Consider the following 17,331-nt stretch of genomic DNA (forward strand, 5'->3'; position numbering starts at 1 on the left):
TTGTACCTTGCAAACGGGGAGGGTGATCCGCAGCCTGCTCTTGGTCGGTGATTTGAATTCAATCGCGAATGGTAAATATTAGGCCTGTCCCAGTAGGTATAAAATGCTCGTCCACTACTACCTCGTTCTAATCATCAAAACCACACCGATAATTCCTTACAACGTCCGTACACTGGCATTTCATTTGCAGAATGCATGTTTTATCAACCCTCCATATTTTTGTATTATTTTCTGGGAGTGTCGCTTTGCCTATGGTGAATAGGATTTCCCTTCTTATGGAAATTCTGTATGCTAATGAGAGCTTGTGGAATATTAGTGCCTCAGCACACGTATCGACAAATCAGCTTCTATGAGAAGTAGTGATGAACCCGGACCTCCTTCTTGGAAAAGAGATTTAACCGGAACTGCATCTCCCAGTAGACCCGACTCACTTAACTCGGTCTCTGTTCCTGTTACTCCCTGGACACGGAATGATGCGGACCAAAGTTCTCCTTGGATACGGGACTATTCCAGGGCAAATGCGGGCCCTTCCTTCTGGATACGCGGTGCATCTGGGCTAAACACAACCCCAGGGCCACCTTCGTGGAAACGGGAGGAAACATCCCCGACTTCGACCGGCCGAGAGAGAGAGCCCCGTATCGCCTGAAAGGGCCAGGGATCTGGTTTGAACCATGCAGACTCTCTCTCGAACAAGTCGCGGACCGAGACTAATGTTATCCCTTGTTGAGACGTTCTGCTATTTGAATAGAGGATATGTCCTCTAATACAAGAGTTCAACATTGATACTCCCCCGTACTCCCGTTCTGTAGATATAGATCCATTGACTGCCACACTTGGGGAAACACTGACTGTTTTACAAGGTTTGATAACATCATTACTTCCCTCATAATCCTGTCACTGCTGCATGTCATACCATATAACCTTTATAGTCGCAGTTCGTGGCATTTCGATTCATTTATTTCCCTATTTGTTACTTCGTATCGACTGATCGTACTTATACAAATCTTGCAAGTCCTCGTATTATTTCAACACGTTACAGTGTTCGGTGATACCATCCCTGAAAGAAAATAATGCATCTTGTACTATGAGTCTTTTGACGCCCTCAATCTTGCGCTCAAGATCCCCGGTCCAAATCCTCGTTCACTGCCTAACGCCTGATCAAGAATTCGCATCATTGCAATCACCTTTTCATCCTCGAATTTCCTCCCGACAACCTGTATACCGATAGGCATACCAGCCATAGCCTGCGGGTCATATAGTGGCTTCTTTGACTTGTACAACTCATGGTCGACCGTCACTGCCCCGTATTTTTCTGTGGTCCAAGCATCTTCCAGGTGGTCCTTAAATGGATCAACATGCGAGACTGGAAGAACGCCAACGGGACTATCGACAACGTTGTATAGAATTGTGCCAATCGCAAGAAGACCAACATCTTCGGCGCCACTAAGTTGAAGCGTTGTAAGTTTGACCACAAGGAAAACAGTATACAGGCATACCCATGAGGAACTTGCGGCAGTCCTTGTACTGGAGCAATTATCCCATCTAATGCATGTTTATCCCAAACCTTTATTGTCTGTTAATAATAATGATACAACAAATGACCAAGATTTGGATACCTCCTTGTAAAACATAGTGTTCCACTGATTCTTTTTACTAATATAACTGTTGTATTCCCTGACAGACTTCTTCCGGATTGCACCAACTAAAAAGGCAAATTTTGCATCAAATGGTTTGATCACCTGAACCGCCAGTTTTCTAAGAAATCCTGCACTGAAAGTTCAGCGATCCTGATGTTCAATAATTTGAGGGGCGCACCAGGTAACCGCGAGCCATATACGGGTAACCAAAGACTTTTATCCTGAATATCGCTTGAGCTTGGCCAAGTTAGCTTAAGAGATGCATTTGACCTACCATAGGATCTTGACCAAGATGGCTAGTCATCTTTTCGTATCCATCAGCTGAGGTGAGCGCCAGGAATATTTCCATTGCCTCAGTTGCTTTAGGGGAAATTTAAAATAAATGGCGACAATAGACATCGGAACCCACCGTCTGGGATTTCAATCTCGATGCACTCATGGCCTTGCTTCCTCAAGGCAGCGACAGCTTCTTCGACAGCTCTCCTATTCGCCGGTGAACTCCTTATGAGGCCATCTAAAAAAGAGACGTGAATATAATTCAATGGAATCGTGAAGGGCAAACGAACCTGATTTGTAATATCCAATCCGTAGTTTATTAATCACTTTGGGTTCCCGATAGGATAGCGGGATGGGGTAATCATCAAGACCCAGACGGGGGCGACCAAACATAAGCCTGCAGAAAGTTTCTAAATCCTCTACTGAACTATAGTGAACCCCCGTGTCAGGTTTACTTAGCACCAGGACACAAGAATGGTAATCACCGGGCCAAGGGTCCTGATACAGTGTCGATGGCCTCGAAACCAGGAGCAGGGCCTGATTTAATCATCAGCAATAGGGGAATTTAACAACAAACTACGGAAACATACTACAGGCTCCATAACGACTCAATCTTCCAGATGTGGGCTTTAACGAATAAATTCCACAGTAAGCCGCAGGCATGCGTAAACTTCCGCCACTATCAGTGCCTACGCCGAACACAGCTCCATCCATGGCCAACAGCGCGCCCTCACCACCAGAGCTACCCCCACAGGTATATTTACTATTGTATGGATTTGTGGTACGTCCCCACAGAGGATTGTTGCATTCAAATGAGAACATAGTTTGTGGAACGTTGGTTTTGATTATTGGGATGGCACCGAGGGATAGCAGTTGATCTACGATCTAAAGAGCTTGGTCAATAACGTTCCTCGATAGACAAACCACGACTCTGCGCCTACCGCCGCATTGTATGTCGCCGGTCGATTTGCCCATCGAGTGAAGCCAATGGTAGCGTCATACCCACTGACCAAAACTTGAAAAATTCTCGCGACATTATACTTATGGGAGTTTGAGCAACGATGCTTACATTGATCCTGAGAATGGATGTAAGAATATGGCGCAATTGATGAATGATCAATCACCAACCTTTAAACTGAATGGGACACCGTGGAGGGGACCTCGAAGACGCTTTGTTGATGAAAAATCCTCATCAAGAGTCCTCGCTGTTCTCAGAGCCTGGTCAAATAATACTATCGGACGGAATCAAAGGAAGTGAGGGAAGGGCAAGAATAGCTGGGTACCTTCTGTGGCGCAATTTGTCATTTCGTGAGCTACTACTGCTTGCGCAATATAGGCCTCCAGCACTTCCGTGGCAGTCCATTCGCCATTTTTTATGCCGTCCACGAGTGCTGTTGCTACATGCGGAGTTCAACAAAATTCGATCATGGAACAGAATTGAAAAGAGTTCGCACTTCCAGCGCTTAAAATGGCCTTTTGCTTTGAACCGGATTTAGGCGCCGCGGATATTAAGCGAGTTCGTTCTGCACGTTTGCTCTGGACGATTGACTTGTAATCGTAATCTCCCAGGGACCACATCTTAGGACAGGTTAGGATAAGGGAATGTAGAGGTTTAAGTCATTTGTGTGGAATCCGTTATATACCGTGTATTTGTACATGTGCAAACCGTGTTCCCAAAGGGAAATGACCTTGCTTCTGCCAGTGAATTGACTCGGAATATCCGAGAGAAGTTTGTCGTGTGCGTTTGCCATTTGAGATTATGATAACACCACGAAGCTTCTTTGTCTCCTTCTCCCGTCTCCCCCATTGGAGTATGACTGACTTCCTCATACCTATCTATACCTATCTTCAAGCATTTGATCCAATGATCATTCCCCGGCGAGCGAGTGCATCAGAACGAGTGGCGAGGATGCTTTCCTGATGCAACAGAGAGAATTTATTTGTACTGACATTTCGTCAGCGTTCATGTTCATTGTATCTCCGAGTCCGGCAATACAGCAGGCCCCAACCCGATACTGTTGAAGGTTGATGTTATGTCATCAGTTTTATGGCCTTCACGTATCGGAAGTTGGATTTGGAGCCTGAACAATGGATCTACAGTCGATGTCTCAATCAATCGTTCCGACGGATATTCCAACTTTCGCACTTGTAAGCTTGCATTTATTTAGCACGCGAATGTAACTAGAAAACAGAATTAACGGACCATATGCGCCCAAATCTTCCATATTCCTCCTTTGAGACTTCTGATAAGGTGCGAGAAGGTGCGATTATCACACTATGTATCCCAATATCACGAGGAGCTTGCAGCGTAAATCTCCTCGCATACTAAGACTCACCTCTTACTTTATAAGAATCATTATACATAGGTCCCCGAACTGCGATTTGCCATCAGACATGACTACAACGTTTTCGAGAGTCGAGGGTTTCGAGTAGTTTCGAGTGCAGGAAAAAAAGGCTACCCCGGTCTACCGAAGGCTGAGCGCTGGGATACCGAACGTGTTAAATTCCATTCACGAAAGAGACACTTTTATGAGTGCTCGAGATGGGAGGTTGGAAAGTTGGAAACGAATCTTTAATTATGCTTTGCTTAAAGTTATCGATATCGAGGAAAGGGTGGACGTGAATAATCGTGGGAATTCATTGCACAAGCTCTTCCCATTCTCCTAGACTTGAGCGCTTGAGCGCTTGAAACCTGTCCATATCAAGACTGGTCGTACAAGGAATTTATCAATTTTCAAAGTGATTTTCCAGAGATTTCCCTGATTCCTCAACCTCTTCATCACCCTCCACTTTATTCAGGATCCTACTGGGAGGCCCCTTCAGTGTTGGGTGGATTTAGCCTGGTAATGCCCCAGAGTCTCGCTCGATGGGGTCCTTGAATAGTATTCTCACTTATCAAATCCACACCTTTCTCGAAGAGCTGCTATCAATGATAACATGATATTAGTACTACAGAAAGGCCTGGGCCTGTAAATTCCATATTCTCGCATACTCCCCTCCTGCTTTCAAAAGAGCATCATGGGACCCTTCTTCCACGATAACGGAATCATGCATATATCTGTTGGGTAAATGATGTCAGCTGTGTTTCCTGGGTCTTCCAGAGTAGAATCAAAAGGGTTTGATGGCATGGAATAGCAGGAGTGGCGGGGTGTAGAGCGTCATGTGTAAAATACTCACAAGATCATATCAGCGTTTCGTGTGAGGTTACCGAATCGATGTGAGGAAAAAATCATGGTCTTTTGTCCGCGGAGAAGCCGAAGTCGTTCAAAGAGATCTTTTCAGAAATTTCAGTATGTGGTTGGGAAGGAGAACCGAAGCAACGAAGTAAAACGAGGAAAAAACAACAAAATTTAGCACGAACCGTGTTCAGCAGTAGGATCCAAACTAGCAGAAGGCTCGTCGAACAACAATAACCCGACACTAGGCTCCGAGACTGAAGAACGCATGAATGTCCGTGAGCTTTCCCCCCAGTAAGCAAAACTCTCCGGATTTTGAAACAATACAAGACATACAGTGCAATCCTCTGCATTTGCCCTCCAGACAACGTCGTCGATTCATTACTCTTCATTCCACCCATACCTCTAATCTTCCCGAAACTCACCGCTCTTCCGAAAAGGTCCATCGTACCCTCCGGAAGACCGGAATAATAGTCCCTCACGGGTCTATCGAGGTACGTGTCGTAGCCTTCCTCCAGGCGTTCGATAAATTCCGATGCTCCGCCTAGAGTTGCAGCTTGTGTTATTCTATCCATATCATCAGAGTGGCCCGGGTCGCCGAGGGCGATGTTTTCCCTGATCTAATGGAAAAAAGAGATTCAGTTCACACCTAGCAGGACTCCGGATAGTAGCGCGTATCGACTTACAGATAATGGAAAGTGTGTATAATCTTGGAATAAGATGGCCATTGCTCGTCTTAAATCCGCTAATTTGAATGTCTTGATGTCCTGGTCGTCAACCAAAATTTGGCCTTCCAATGGATCGTAGAGCCGTGCAATGAGTTTGAGGACGGTGCTTTTTCCAGAGCCATTCTGACCTAGAATAACCTAAAATAATGATGGTTTGGGAGGTGTGGAAAGAAGAGAGCAATAAGGCGTACGCAAAGTTGACCCTTAACAATCTTGAATGAGACGTTGTGGAGAGCGTATGATTTGCTTTCCGGGTACTTGAATGATACGTTTCTGCATATGTATGAGTCGAAAACGAAATGTATGAACATAAAATGCGTACCTAAACTCAATCGACATACCCATCTGCAACGAATGTTGATTTTCTGGATAGGGAACCATACCATCCGGAATACGATTCGACAAGTTGATGGCCTCGTACATCTTTTGGATGGTGGCGAAATTATCGGAAATTGAGCCCGTTTGCTCGAACAATCTCAGCAATGTGTGCGAAAATGAATTTGCAGTTGAAGTAATCAAATTTAGCGAGGCCAAGGAAAGCGGAATGGTCGCGGGATATTGGACTGCGCGGAGGGTAAATACAATTTGTGGTAGCTCTTGCAATGGCCTGCGGATTATTGAGGCGAAACTAGGAAAACGTTTTTGATTGAATAATTCGTATACGTCGAAGAATTCTGCCGCATCATCTCCGAGAATATTTATGCATCGTCGATATTCTGCGAGAAGAGATCCGTTGATATAAGGGTAAAGGACAGAAACGACCCTACACTCACCGGAATGCATATACTCCCACATATTTCCCGCTACTATTTCTTTTCGATGAGCAGGTTCGGCTACAGCCTTCCGGAGACCAGACAGTTTGATAAAGTCAGCATTGTGAGTAGTAGCAGCCCACACTGTGCAAATGTCATTCCCTTGAAACCAAATGAAAACAAAGACATACCTCTGGTGAAAAGGGATTGAGTGTCAGAATTTGATGATAGGATCGAATGCGAGAAACTTAATAATGCGATCAGGGTACCATCTTGTTGATTTTTCAAAACGGTGGATAAAACGGAAAGTTGGGATAGTAACATGATAGCGGTGCTACCCATATTGATTACACCGACAACAGTTCTCCAAATAACAGTTTGCCGGGAATTGGAGGGAAAAGCCTGTTCAAGTTGTCTTTGTACGAGAGGATCGTCGTAGGTTGGTACGTCCAGGCGCGCCATAACATTGAACATGTGTACAGTATAATATTGTTTGATGCGGGCATTGAGGGGGCGGGAAATGCGTTTGCTCAAGTGTTGCAGGATAAGATCTGCGATGGAGCAAGCGACACGACTTGAAGCGACGCGAAAAAGTAGTTGTCTGTCTACTGTACGTTGTTCTATAGCGGTTCCGACCTGAGATTGAAGTTTCAGTCGATCCTGGATTGGTGTACACTTGAGGACTCACGATCGTCAGCAGTTGCCCCGAATACCTTTACAACGTATCAGAAAGGTCAAAAGCGACAATGGACACGACGCACCATAGTTGTACAGCAGGAATTAGCGAAAGCGCCAGTTGTACCGCGAGGTACAAACCCAAGTAAAGCCAACAAGCCCGAATGCTCCCGATATCCTTCAGCATGCGCCATACAAATGGAAGACTGTCATAAAGGCCGAGATACCGTTCAAAGTTCAACCTAGCTGAAAATGGAATTTTGGCAAGCTCTGGCTGTCGTTCCTCATAAAGCTCCCAGACTTTGCCGATTTTCGTATGCTTGACCTGGTTTTCGTCCTTGGGATCAAATTTTCCCTTGCGGTTGGTGTTAATACCGCCTTTGCGACGATGAGCTCCTCGGGCCATAATTCGAACGGTATTAGAGCAGAATGAAGGTTAGTGTTTGGCTTCACAGAAGTACACGACATCATGGTCTTTATACAAGTCACGTAACTGCGCAGTGGAGTGATAGCAATGGCATGTATGTAATTCTACATTATTTCATCTCGCTGTGCGTAGTTGCGATTCTAGAACTATACATACTGAACGATCGAATAAAAGCAGAGCAGTGACTGGGCGGTCAAGTACCGCGCGTCTCGCTAGATAGCCATGATTTTTGGTGTATGCCATGTATGTCGACGCTGACCGGCACCAAGCACGCCTCTCAAGGAGTCCTAGCGCATTTTGTGTGCCATAATGTTACAGGAAAGCCTGCGCTTGTAAAATCCATACCCTCGCATACTCGCCTCCTGATTTCAAAAGAGTGGTATGAGACCCCTCTTCCACGACAACCGAGTCTTGCATGTATCTATTGGCAAAAAGGAATCAATCACATTGTGAGCTGAGATTGCTCTTCATGAAGTCCCGCAGTAATATCACCAAGTTAGTCTCGCAGAATTCACGAGAGTGAGAAAAAACTGTTCACTCTTATCAACAAGTTTGAGTTTTGAGGCTGGTACTTTCTTCTTCAACTTCGAACACTAATTCAGGCCACATGTTCAGCAGAATCAGTTCATGACCATTCATTTCTTCGCCAGGAGCTGGCAAGACTAAAAGATTAATCGTGTTGTTCCTCCTGCCATGGCATCGGGAACTAATGACTCCTGTGATGCGCCTAGGAACGCAGGGGACGTTGAGGATCTGATTTTAGAAACGTCTTATAGCATTGGAGGGCTGTAGACCGCGGCCGTGTGCGCGGAGCAATCATTTGGGTGATCTTCAGTGCCCGCAGGACACGACGCGACGAACTAGCAGGTTCGAAGGAAACAGCAATATAGGGTTAAAACGATGATCAGTCGCAGGAAAATGAGTACAAATAAGCTTGAAGCCTTGAAGAATTGGTGTCGAACTCGGAACGTGCCGTGTATATAGAGCAGAGAGTGGTCAAACTCGCAAATGCCGGCCGGGTTGTCTTTACGCATGGCTGCATATCTAAAATATCAGCCTGAGACTGAAAGTATCTGTGCTTCCCCCATGTCTCTGTCGGTCTGGGCAGATAAAGATGTCCCCCGTTCTACGCCAACATCTCCCGTTAGTCCCCTAGCATATGGCAAGAAAGTTTTTCGCTCCATCGTGCTTTGCATTGTACTGCTTATCGCAGTTCTGTCCACTAATGTATTCAAGTTCACCTGGTCCTCTCCGATAAACTATTGCAATGCATTTCTACTCTCAAACTTAAACAAGTATGGCAATGAACAGCTATGTTCTCAATACGATGTTCTGGTCCCTAAGAATCTGCTATGGAATACAGTCGGTGAGGTCGTTGGTACAGAGGAATTCAAGGATAGGGCTGTGAATTGGCTAGCTGGTGCGATTCGGATACCGTATGTACATACTGTTCATAATGCTTCTCTTCATGCCAATATATCAACAATCTAGCACTGAATCCTACGATGACTTTGGTCCCATTGGCGAGGATCCTCGTTGGGAAACCTTCAAACATTTCCATGATTATCTTCTTGAGGCGTTTCCGCTTGTGTCAGTCATCTCACGCCTGTAACTTAGCCAAGATTAGACTAAAAGTTATCTCAGTCATTCAACCTTGTCCCTCACCAAAATCAACACCCACAGTTTACTCTACGAATGGACAGGAACGGACTCTTCTATTAAACCCGTTCTTCTGGCTGCTCATCAAGGTAATAGTGTTTATTACCTTCTAGGCTATGTGAATTTATGGTATTCTCATCTTGGTTCCAGATGTTGTACCCGTTGAACCACGAACTGCAGCAGACTGGACATACCCCCCTTATTCTGGGCACTTCGATGGTACATAGTGTTACTGTAGCTGGTTCAAACTGATAGACGCCTTTTCGTACACCAGGAACACGGATATGGGGTCGAGGCGCTAGTGATGATAAGTCGGGGCTGATCAGCCTCCTGTACGTTCTCTTCTTTCATTCGCTGGGAGATAACAAAACTCAGTGATAAGACTTTATCTTACTCAAGGTCCGCCATCGAATTGTTACTGGAGGCAGGCTTCAAAGTGGAGCGTACTTTCGTTCTTGCGTTCGGTTGCGACGAGGAAGCTAGTGGGCATTTCGTACGTTACATGTTTTATTGGTATCATACTCAGAGAATCTAATCGCTGTATGACCTTGATGTTGATAGGGAGCTCTTCAGCTCGGAAAGGCAATGCTAGAAATATATGGCCCAAATGCGTTTGCTTTTATTGTTGACGAGGGAGGTGAGTATTTCTTGATTAGCCAACAAATCTTTTGACAAACACTATGCGTTGAGAGCTTCAGGCGATATTTCTGAACATTACGGAACAGTCTTCGCTGCTCCTGGAGTGGCCGAGAAGGGCTACTTAGATCTTCGAGTTGATGTAGCTTCTCCGGGAGGCCATTCAAGCATTCCACCAAGTCATACAGTACGTCTCCGAGAAAAATCCACTTCATTTATTTTGTGACATTCCTCTGCGACCTTCTAGACGATCGGCATACTCTCCCAGCTTTTGGTAGAGTTTGAAAACAACCCTTTTCCTGTTGAGATGGTAAGTCGACATTCAGTTCACGCTGCACTAACTATACCTACTATCATTGGATAGAGCACCGACTCGGTATTTTATGGGACTTTACAGTGCTACGCAGGGCATGGAAAGACTATCCCCTCAGATTTACGCAAAGCTATCGTTCATTCTGGGTCTTCAAAGAAAGCGCTCAAAAAGCTGGGCGATATCCTTTTCAAAAACCCTGCCAATGTTGCACTTGTTGGTACGACGCAAGCGATTGACTTGATTCAAGGAGGGGTGAAGTCAAATGCACTTCCGGAACAGGCGTATGCAGTAGTTAACCATCGAATTTCCACACTAAGGTGCGCCTGGACCTTCCATGAATCGTTTGATCCTTACAACTGACGTGTCGTCATTCTATCAGCTCTTTAGCAGAAGTCATTGACCGTGACACTGATACTCTGAAAGGTCTTGCAAACAAATTCAACCTTAGTTTCATCTCATTTGGCAAAACCATATCAGACACAAGCGCGTCTAGCGCTTATGGGAGTCTCGTTTTCAGCGATGCCTTCAACAATAGTCTTGTACCTGCGCCAACCACGCCGACATCTGGATCCAAAGCCCGTCCTTATGAATTACTATCAGGCACCATCCAGGCGACGTACAACGCTCATCGCGGACTCGAACTTGAGAGTCACAATGTTGTAGTTGCTCCTGGGATGCCTACTGGGAATACTGATACCAGATATTATTGGGACCTTTCGGACGGTCAGATTTTGAGGTATAATCATAGGAATTCGATGGCATTCAAGGACGTAACGAGTGGTGTGCATACTGTTGACGAGAGTGAGTTGTTCTTTTTCAAGCTTTGTAAGGATATATATGCTGACTTTGTGATCTCTGCTTTAGATCTGCCGATTGAAGCGTTTTTGGAGATGATTCGGTTCTTCACTACATTGATTCTCAATACGGATGAATCAAGAAGTGTATAATTCCAGTAGTTAGCTTGGTAGCGCAGTGTGTAGAGTAGAAATGATACACAACAAACATAGGATTCTGCTACTGGTGATACTTTATAATTTGTGATTATGTCTTCTGTGAATCAAGCTTCTTGGGAGTCATAGGCATGGTAGTAGCTGGTAGTTCTTGCTTTTGGCAGAAGCTCAGGTCGAATACCCGGAATAACACCACCCTCCATTATATGAACATCCTTGAGAAGTTTATTGATTCTGTTCAAAATCAGACGTGTGTTGCCAATGATTAAAACTTCAAATACTTACTCATCGTCATTTCTAACTGCAAGTTGGATGTGTCGGGGCTTGATATGCTTCTTCTTGTGGTCGCGACAGGCATTGCCTGCGAGTTCCAACAGTTCTGCGACGAGGTATTCAAGGACAGCAGCAAGGTAAACTGTTCAGAGGACTGGTCAATAAAGCAAAAGAGATCGACTTGAGTTAGTATGGTGTGTAGGGGTGCGTACCCGGAGCAGACGAGGTGAGTCTTTTATCAGCATTGATAACCTTCATGTATCGGCGTAGTCTAGTAACTGGAAAAACCAGCCCGGCTCTCTCAGATCTGTTCTTCCTGCTCTTTTTCCCAAGTGAGACCGTCTTTTTGCCCGTTACACTGAAATGAATATGCATAAGACTTAAGTATTAGCATAGGAATGAGGCAAGGAGTAGCACTCTGCCTCCTGATGAGGGGGTATCTGTCGAGTTCAAGTTCTCCAAGTACCTTTTTCCCGATTTTCCCGATTTCCACGATTTTCCAGATTTTCCGGTCTAAATGCAGGTCAGAATGAAATTCCAAACATGATTATTGCATAGCTGTACCATTTTTAAGCTTTTTAAGAAGTTCTTCTTGGCTGGTCGATGGTAATGCTGGTAATGAGGCTCTATGAGGACTTAGAGAACTTCGTGAAGAATTTCGGCTTGGCCGGCACAGCCACCAGCGCTTAAACGCGTCAGTAACGTGAGTGATGTTGTCTTTAACGGAACCAAATTTTGACCGAAAGCGCGCTTTCCACGAGGCCAACTGCAACTTACCAGTGCAAGCTGAGCTCGACGCTTTTATACTTGATCGGGTTGCTGGAATTTCCCGGTGTGAATCTCTTTACTGCTTCGAAACATAACTTTCTCTCCCTTCCTTACGCGTATCTATACCTCTCGATCCACGAAAAGAAAGAAAAACCTCACGGAAAACATCTTTGAAACTTTTTCGAAAACTCAACAACTGGTATATATATAGCAATGGCTTCTCCGACTCGGCCACCATTAGCACCTCCTACAGCGAGCTCCTCACCATCGTTGCCAAGCGCGATAACACCCTCTGCAGACCAGGTCTGTCTAGTAATACCCTGGGGTCAAACACCAATCATTGACCTAGATCTTGCTCCCAGATTGTAGTTCTATATGTCGTGCGTCGCATTTGTTTTCGAGTGTTCGCCTCTCGATCTAACCAGGAGATAGATCATCGCAATGGCAGTCATCATCTTTGGATTTTGGAATGTCCCTGGAATCAGGCATCTCATTAACCCGTTGAAGTTATTCACCATTGGAGCTCATGAACTATTTCACATAATAGCGGTGGGCATACTTGTTCATTCGGGTACGAGTTCTCCATTGATTCACGGCTCAGGCAATACTATCGGGGGGTCGGATATTGCGAATAACAATCGATCCACATGTGGGAGGCGCAACGATAGTAGAAGGCGGCAAGCCGACGTTTATCCTATCCTCGGGTTACATCGGGTCATCTATTCTTGGAGGGCTATTTGTCCTTGCTGGTTGGGATACCTTAGTGGCGAAGGTCATGAGCTTTGTGCTAGCAGTTGGGTTAATTCTGCCTTTGAAGCTGGTGCGGGATAAATTGTGTGTGCATGTATCGTCGTTCGACCCTTGTCACTCCAACTCACGTTTCATCCTATGCAGAACGATACTACTGACGATAATATACGAAGGTCTCCTCATTGGTTTCTGGTTCATCGACCACGCGTAAAACAGTCTTTGGCCTTATGATATATAACAACCCTTGCTCATGTCATCTCTTAGCGGCGCGTTACGGTGGTACTGCCTGTTCATCGGGGTAATGAAGTGAGTTCGTCTACGTAAGCATGGAACCTTTCTCTGATTATCTGTCTCTACAGTGTTCTTTTTGTAGTGTGTGAGTAACGGCTTGATTGACCGCCGCGTGCCACGTCGAACCCACTTTTCTGATAGAATTTTACGCTTTTCGCAGGGGATGTAGCAGATGACCGGTTCTTCCACAAAACAAATGATTCGGATTGCACACAGTTTGCAATTCTTTATCCAAGTATAGGTGCTCATGGTCCGTGACATGAGGAATGTTTGGAATATTTCACATAGCTCACCTTTCGGTAGTATGGGCCACCATCTGGATCGCGTTTCAGTTGGGGGTGTTGGCTGCTTTTGCAGTGCTGGGTATAATGGTTTTCAAGGTACCGAGTGCGGATTCAATATCGAGTTCCAACGATACAACTTAGCGGCTTATACTGTAGCGCACGACCGATCAAATGAACGAGGAAGCTGGTGAGCTATCTCGTTATGAAAGAATTTTTTAACCTAACAAACCTCGGGTAGCGCGTTTTCTGCCTACATGAATTTATTGAACTTGCCGATCTATTTCTTGATGATGTATCATTACATTTCTATGTACTCTTTTGCAGGACGGGATACCTACATGGCTATTGCTTTCAAGCTAGACATCTTCCATGCTTAAGTTATCTTTTCACAATCACGGACAATCAATATGTACTGTTTTCATGTCGACGACAACTCTTTTCCAACTCTTTTGGTGTAGACGTCGCAAAAATTGCGAGCTTCATTTTCTTCAATCAACCAAGTTAAGGAAGGAAGGCCATCCTAGTATTGTATCCTTCCAAGCATTCCACTGATCAGCTGCCGTCTTTGGAAGATCCTTGTGAGCTGAGAAATATGCGGTAGAGTGAGTGAAGCACCCCCGCATCAAAAAGTCAAGGACTCACTTCGATGACATTCTCCTTTCAATGCCCAGCTTTTGGTAAATTCTTCTCGAGGAAGTCGCATTACGACATTATCATGCTCTTTGAAAAAGATGACTTGATTCCTGTCTGTGTCGCGTTTGGACATGGCAGGTGGATTAATACCATCGGTTGCGGTGTAGGGAGGGGCTGGGGAGTCAGACTCGATCTCTGATGTTGTTGCGTATACAGGAGGTTCGCCGTGAGCTTCGTAGATCTATGGAGGAACGAGCTGCCACAGTGTCCCTGCGAGCGATAAGTTTCACTCACCATTTGTGGCATATTTGCTTTCATCATACTTTTGCTGGCATATACTGGACACTGAAGCAAGAGGTTTGCTCAGTTTTCTCGGTCGTAAAATTAAAACAATTTTAACTTACACTCCAGCAGGCATCCTTCGCATTCGAATAGGTGACGCCAGACAATGAGAGAATATGAGAAATGGTAAGTCTTCAATGTCCCATCCAATGTTGCAAAAATACTTACCTTGGGATTTTGGGATTCCAAGCCGAGTTTCGGTAACAGGTATAGATATTCAATCGAGGGATGAGTCGGACGGCGAGCAGGAAGTGTCAGCGAACTCAAACGAATGGGTTTGTTCTCGTACTCCTTGCCTATGAGCTACAGAGTTGCGTTAATTAACCATGAAATTAGTTCCACGGGGAGACGGAAACTAGTCTCACTGCTTCGGTGTACGCAAAGCCTATCAGTGACATTCCGTCCCAAGCCAAGCTTAGCTTCTTCAAACCGAGTCCGAGGCCACGAAGACCAAGGCGAGTAAAATTTTCCGAGTCTTCCTCATGACTATGACTTGGTACTTGTGGAGCTGAATTCGTGCCGGCTGTCCCAGATCCATGTTTCGAATAACATAGGGTGTTCAGAGGGAGGGGAGAGGCACAACAGGTGGTTACCAGCGATGCTGAAGCTAGCACCGCAATAAGAAACCGAAGTATCCAGGTTTCGTGTCTAGGGATCCTATGACTTTGAGCATCCATAATAGTTGTTGAAATTTTTGGAGACCTGCTCCTTGAAGGGCACGTAGAGGCAAGCTTAGCTGAGTGACTCGGAGATCCTTTTATACGATATACATGGCAGTGTTAGATTATCCCCGGGAAGAGTCAGGGAAAAGAGCCAGGAAGACATGTCGCCTTTCGCATTGTATGCACGATTTGATCAATTTGGAAGAGACATGGTGATATGGTCAGATACATACAGAATGTGCGAACCTGCCGAGTATAACGTGAGGGATGTAAAGAAATTTGTTGGGTTTAAACATCGACTCGGACACACAGCCTTGAGAATTCGAGGTAGATCTGGTTTAGGTGCTACAGTATATCATCGATTAAAGGAGATTGTGGACGTTTTGTGGGCATTTATCGTCTCGGAAAGAACGAAAAAAGAGCGTTTTACCACTAATACCTGGTTTTACCTGGATTTGATCAGGATGTCCGTATCGGCTAAATAAGCCTGAGCGCAGGGAGGGTAAGGAAGGGAGGGTACCACTTATGTTATGTTGGGAGTCATCCTTAGTCAACCACGCAGAAATTGTCGTTTCAGTTCGACACAGCAAGAAGCCTGGACCTTGGCAGAACGCTGTAGAACCTCGTGGAATGTTAATTTGTCGGTGTACGAGTATGCAGGGGGCTTGTCACCCTAAGCCCTTGGTCACTTATCCGATTTCTATAATAGGATGGGAACAAATAGTGACTTGTTTCGAAAGTACTGGGGGTGTAAGATGCTGAAAGAAGAGCGTATAGATAGCACCGTATAAGATTCTTTAGATAGTTAGAGATTCGGATTTGAACTTGAAGGAGGGTCGGAGCTGGCCAGAGACATTGATGCTCCGGACGGTGTATTAAGTTGAACGACAGGGCGTTGAGTCTCACATTGGATAGGATAGGACAAGATAATTGTCAGAAGCGAGTCGAAAGTGTTGGGTTTAGCTTCGTCTCTGGTGAACGTACCTTATTAGAAACAATCGACAGATAAGCGACTGCCAGAGTTAGAGTACCGGTCAGAGCTCGATGAGCCTACGCTGAGATCCTGATAAAATTGACATATGTAGTATGAATACACGGAAAAACGATAGCAATTGAGCTACTTGTGACTATGTCCAGGCAAATGTAAGTTATAGGAAAGCGATGTATCAAGCGAGAGGGGTTCATTTATGCCGTGACGATTTCGTATGAGAAGGAGGATTCATTGGAGAGGTTATAGAGAATGGTGTTGATAATGAGGTCGGATGCCAGAATATGATAGGCAGGTGAGCGAGTTAGTAAAAGAAGCCAGATTAGAAGATTACTTTCGGGTTGCTCGCCGTATGAGACCTGCAAGGACAATTGTTCCAAGCGCAGCAGCGCCGCCAACGAGCGCCATCCCGATGTAGCCCTCTACAAAGATATGAGAAGGAACGACAGCAAAGGAGAGGTTGCAAAGCGACGTACCTCTTGTAACGCCCTTCTCTATAAGTTGTGCTAGACTTAGAGCTTGGAGGTTTGTGGGCTCTTTCTCCATTAGCAGACCTGCCGGGTTCAGATCAGCGACGTAGTTTGAGGGAAGAAGGACAGCCATACATACCATTGAATTGTTTTGCTTCTTCGAAATTGCCCATCTTATAGTGTCCTAAAGCCAGGTAATATAAACATTCTCTTCGTCGTGTAGGCTCCGAGCGATATAAGTCTGGCGAAGTACACGATCAGAAATGATTGAAGAAGGTAGGAGCCTAGCTCACCTTGCAGCAGTCGAACACCCTCTACTTGATGCTCCCGTAATGGGCTCTTCACTAGACCCCAGGCAAAGTTGAACTTGGTCTGTACTGTGACATGTGCCTGAAGCTGTTCCCGTTCGTATTGTAATCGTAGAACCTGTATCATTATGAGAGTGAAAGATGGAGTAACAGGTCATCTGTTAAAGTACCTCGAGCTCATCGTAGGAAAGGGAAACTTCTGCATCAGCAGCATAGGGAAGCTCTGTAGACATGGTGGTGGTGGAGAAAATAGGACTTTCGGCTTATCCGGCGAAATGTGTTAGTGTGTGAAAGAACTGCCATTTTTGTCTACCTTGAATCTGCTGTCCGTCC

The 17,331-nt window shown here is 45.3% G+C and overlaps 8 protein-coding genes across 8 annotated transcripts; 3 read left to right on the plus strand and 5 right to left on the minus strand.

The window, feature by feature from the left end:
* Window positions 1-89: 89 nt before the first annotated feature.
* On the plus strand, window positions 90-909 carry C8R40DRAFT_697094 (uncharacterized protein). The gene is made up of 2 exons (XM_046235898.1): window positions 90-254; window positions 317-909. Exons 1-2 carry the CDS (start codon window positions 192-194, stop codon window positions 644-646), a joined length of 393 nt encoding a protein of 130 aa, XP_046090123.1. The 5' UTR covers window positions 90-191; the 3' UTR covers window positions 647-909.
* A 173-nt stretch (window positions 910-1,082) lies between these two features.
* On the minus strand, window positions 1,083-3,491 carry C8R40DRAFT_1037204 (amidase signature domain-containing protein; the record flags this gene model as incomplete). The annotated part of the gene is made up of 13 exons (XM_046223644.1): window positions 1,083-1,443; window positions 1,497-1,564; window positions 1,617-1,765; window positions 1,816-1,858; window positions 1,912-1,997; window positions 2,047-2,151; window positions 2,204-2,340; window positions 2,399-2,450; window positions 2,504-2,798; window positions 2,855-2,928; window positions 3,038-3,145; window positions 3,197-3,310; window positions 3,368-3,491. 13 exons carry the CDS (start codon window positions 3,489-3,491, stop codon window positions 1,083-1,085), a joined length of 1,716 nt encoding a protein of 571 aa, XP_046090124.1.
* Window positions 3,492-4,827: 1,336 nt separating this feature from the next.
* Window positions 4,828-7,778, minus strand: C8R40DRAFT_697451 (P-loop containing nucleoside triphosphate hydrolase protein). Its single transcript, XM_046235899.1, has 11 exons — window positions 7,331-7,778; window positions 7,258-7,282; window positions 6,761-7,205; window positions 6,591-6,713; window positions 6,140-6,533; window positions 6,009-6,090; window positions 5,776-5,955; window positions 5,426-5,709; window positions 5,275-5,372; window positions 5,091-5,187; window positions 4,828-4,971 (listed from the first exon to the last, which is right to left on the minus strand). The coding sequence occupies exons 1-11, from the start codon at window positions 7,648-7,650 to the stop codon at window positions 4,863-4,865; spliced, it is 2,157 nt and encodes a 718-aa protein (XP_046090125.1). The 5' UTR covers window positions 7,651-7,778; the 3' UTR covers window positions 4,828-4,862.
* Window positions 7,779-8,757: 979 nt separating this feature from the next.
* Window positions 8,758-11,226, plus strand: C8R40DRAFT_1158924 (carboxypeptidase S; the record flags this gene model as incomplete). The annotated part of the gene is made up of 13 exons (XM_046229797.1): window positions 8,758-8,814; window positions 8,983-9,107; window positions 9,163-9,261; window positions 9,316-9,419; window positions 9,481-9,549; window positions 9,605-9,662; window positions 9,730-9,823; window positions 9,892-9,967; window positions 10,029-10,153; window positions 10,214-10,276; window positions 10,331-10,596; window positions 10,659-11,080; window positions 11,144-11,226. The coding sequence occupies 13 exons, from the start codon at window positions 8,758-8,760 to the stop codon at window positions 11,224-11,226; spliced, it is 1,641 nt and encodes a 546-aa protein (XP_046090126.1).
* A 110-nt stretch (window positions 11,227-11,336) lies between these two features.
* C8R40DRAFT_1037055 (histone H2A-like protein) lies at window positions 11,337-11,877 on the minus strand (the record flags this gene model as incomplete). The annotated part of the gene is made up of 3 exons (XM_046223634.1): window positions 11,337-11,463; window positions 11,515-11,644; window positions 11,715-11,877. 3 exons carry the CDS (start codon window positions 11,875-11,877, stop codon window positions 11,337-11,339), a joined length of 420 nt encoding a protein of 139 aa, XP_046090127.1.
* Window positions 11,878-12,483: 606 nt separating this feature from the next.
* C8R40DRAFT_1166993 (peptidase M50B-like-domain-containing protein) lies at window positions 12,484-13,736 on the plus strand (the record flags this gene model as incomplete). The annotated part of the gene is made up of 9 exons (XM_046230939.1): window positions 12,484-12,573; window positions 12,633-12,650; window positions 12,703-12,819; window positions 12,872-13,104; window positions 13,165-13,227; window positions 13,285-13,326; window positions 13,380-13,396; window positions 13,472-13,561; window positions 13,615-13,736. The coding sequence occupies 9 exons, from the start codon at window positions 12,484-12,486 to the stop codon at window positions 13,734-13,736; spliced, it is 792 nt and encodes a 263-aa protein (XP_046090128.1).
* A 304-nt stretch (window positions 13,737-14,040) lies between these two features.
* On the minus strand, window positions 14,041-15,315 carry C8R40DRAFT_697582 (uncharacterized protein). The gene is made up of 5 exons (XM_046235900.1): window positions 14,936-15,315; window positions 14,739-14,873; window positions 14,633-14,686; window positions 14,238-14,573; window positions 14,041-14,178 (listed from the first exon to the last, which is right to left on the minus strand). The coding sequence occupies exons 1-4, from the start codon at window positions 15,245-15,247 to the stop codon at window positions 14,298-14,300; spliced, it is 777 nt and encodes a 258-aa protein (XP_046090129.1). The 5' UTR covers window positions 15,248-15,315; the 3' UTR covers window positions 14,041-14,178; window positions 14,238-14,297.
* Window positions 15,316-16,276: 961 nt separating this feature from the next.
* C8R40DRAFT_1088561 (uncharacterized protein) lies at window positions 16,277-17,322 on the minus strand. The gene is made up of 5 exons (XM_046227410.1): window positions 17,169-17,322; window positions 16,984-17,116; window positions 16,830-16,931; window positions 16,697-16,774; window positions 16,277-16,642 (listed from the first exon to the last, which is right to left on the minus strand). Exons 1-5 carry the CDS (start codon window positions 17,229-17,231, stop codon window positions 16,551-16,553), a joined length of 468 nt encoding a protein of 155 aa, XP_046090130.1. The 5' UTR covers window positions 17,232-17,322; the 3' UTR covers window positions 16,277-16,550.
* Window positions 17,323-17,331: the final 9 nt, after the last annotated feature.

Source organism: Lentinula edodes (genome assembly GCF_021015755.1).
Source record: "Lentinula edodes strain Le(Bin) 0899 ss11 chromosome Unknown C8R40scaffold_5, whole genome shotgun sequence".
Taxonomy (NCBI): Eukaryota; Fungi; Basidiomycota; class Agaricomycetes; order Agaricales; family Omphalotaceae; genus Lentinula; species Lentinula edodes.

Bases quoted from the DNA above. Each gene is read 5' to 3' on its own strand.
- C8R40DRAFT_697451 (XM_046235899.1), bottom strand. From the start codon at position 7,650: ATGGCCCGAGGAGCTCATCGTCGCAAAGGCGGTATTAACACCAACCGC. The intron at 7,283-7,330 runs GTGCGTCGTGTC...TACGTTGTAAAG, and splicing joins ATTCCTGCTGTACAACTATG to GTATTCGGGGCAACTGCTGA. The intron at 7,206-7,257 runs GTGAGTCCTCAA...CTTCAATCTCAG, and splicing joins CGGGGCAACTGCTGACGATC to GTCGGAACCGCTATAGAACA.
- C8R40DRAFT_1088561 (XM_046227410.1), bottom strand. From the start codon at position 17,231: ATGTCTACAGAGCTTCCCTATGCTGCTGATGCAGAAGTTTCCCTTTCC. The intron at 17,117-17,168 runs GTACTTTAACAG...ATAATGATACAG, and splicing joins TTTCCTACGATGAGCTCGAG to GTTCTACGATTACAATACGA. The intron at 16,932-16,983 runs GTGAGCTAGGCT...GTACTTCGCCAG, and splicing joins GGGTGTTCGACTGCTGCAAG to ACTTATATCGCTCGGAGCCT.
- C8R40DRAFT_697094 (XM_046235898.1), top strand. From the start codon at position 192: ATGCATGTTTTATCAACCCTCCATATTTTTGTATTATTTTCTGGGAGT. The intron at 255-316 runs GTGAATAGGATT...GTGGAATATTAG, and splicing joins GGAGTGTCGCTTTGCCTATG to TGCCTCAGCACACGTATCGA.
- C8R40DRAFT_697582 (XM_046235900.1), bottom strand. From the start codon at position 15,247: ATGGATGCTCAAAGTCATAGGATCCCTAGACACGAAACCTGGATACTT. The intron at 14,687-14,738 runs GTAAGTATTTTT...ACCATTTCTCAT, and splicing joins TGGAATCCCAAAATCCCAAG to ATTCTCTCATTGTCTGGCGT. The intron at 14,574-14,632 runs GTAAGTTAAAAT...CTCTTGCTTCAG, and splicing joins CGAAGGATGCCTGCTGGAGT to TGTCCAGTATATGCCAGCAA.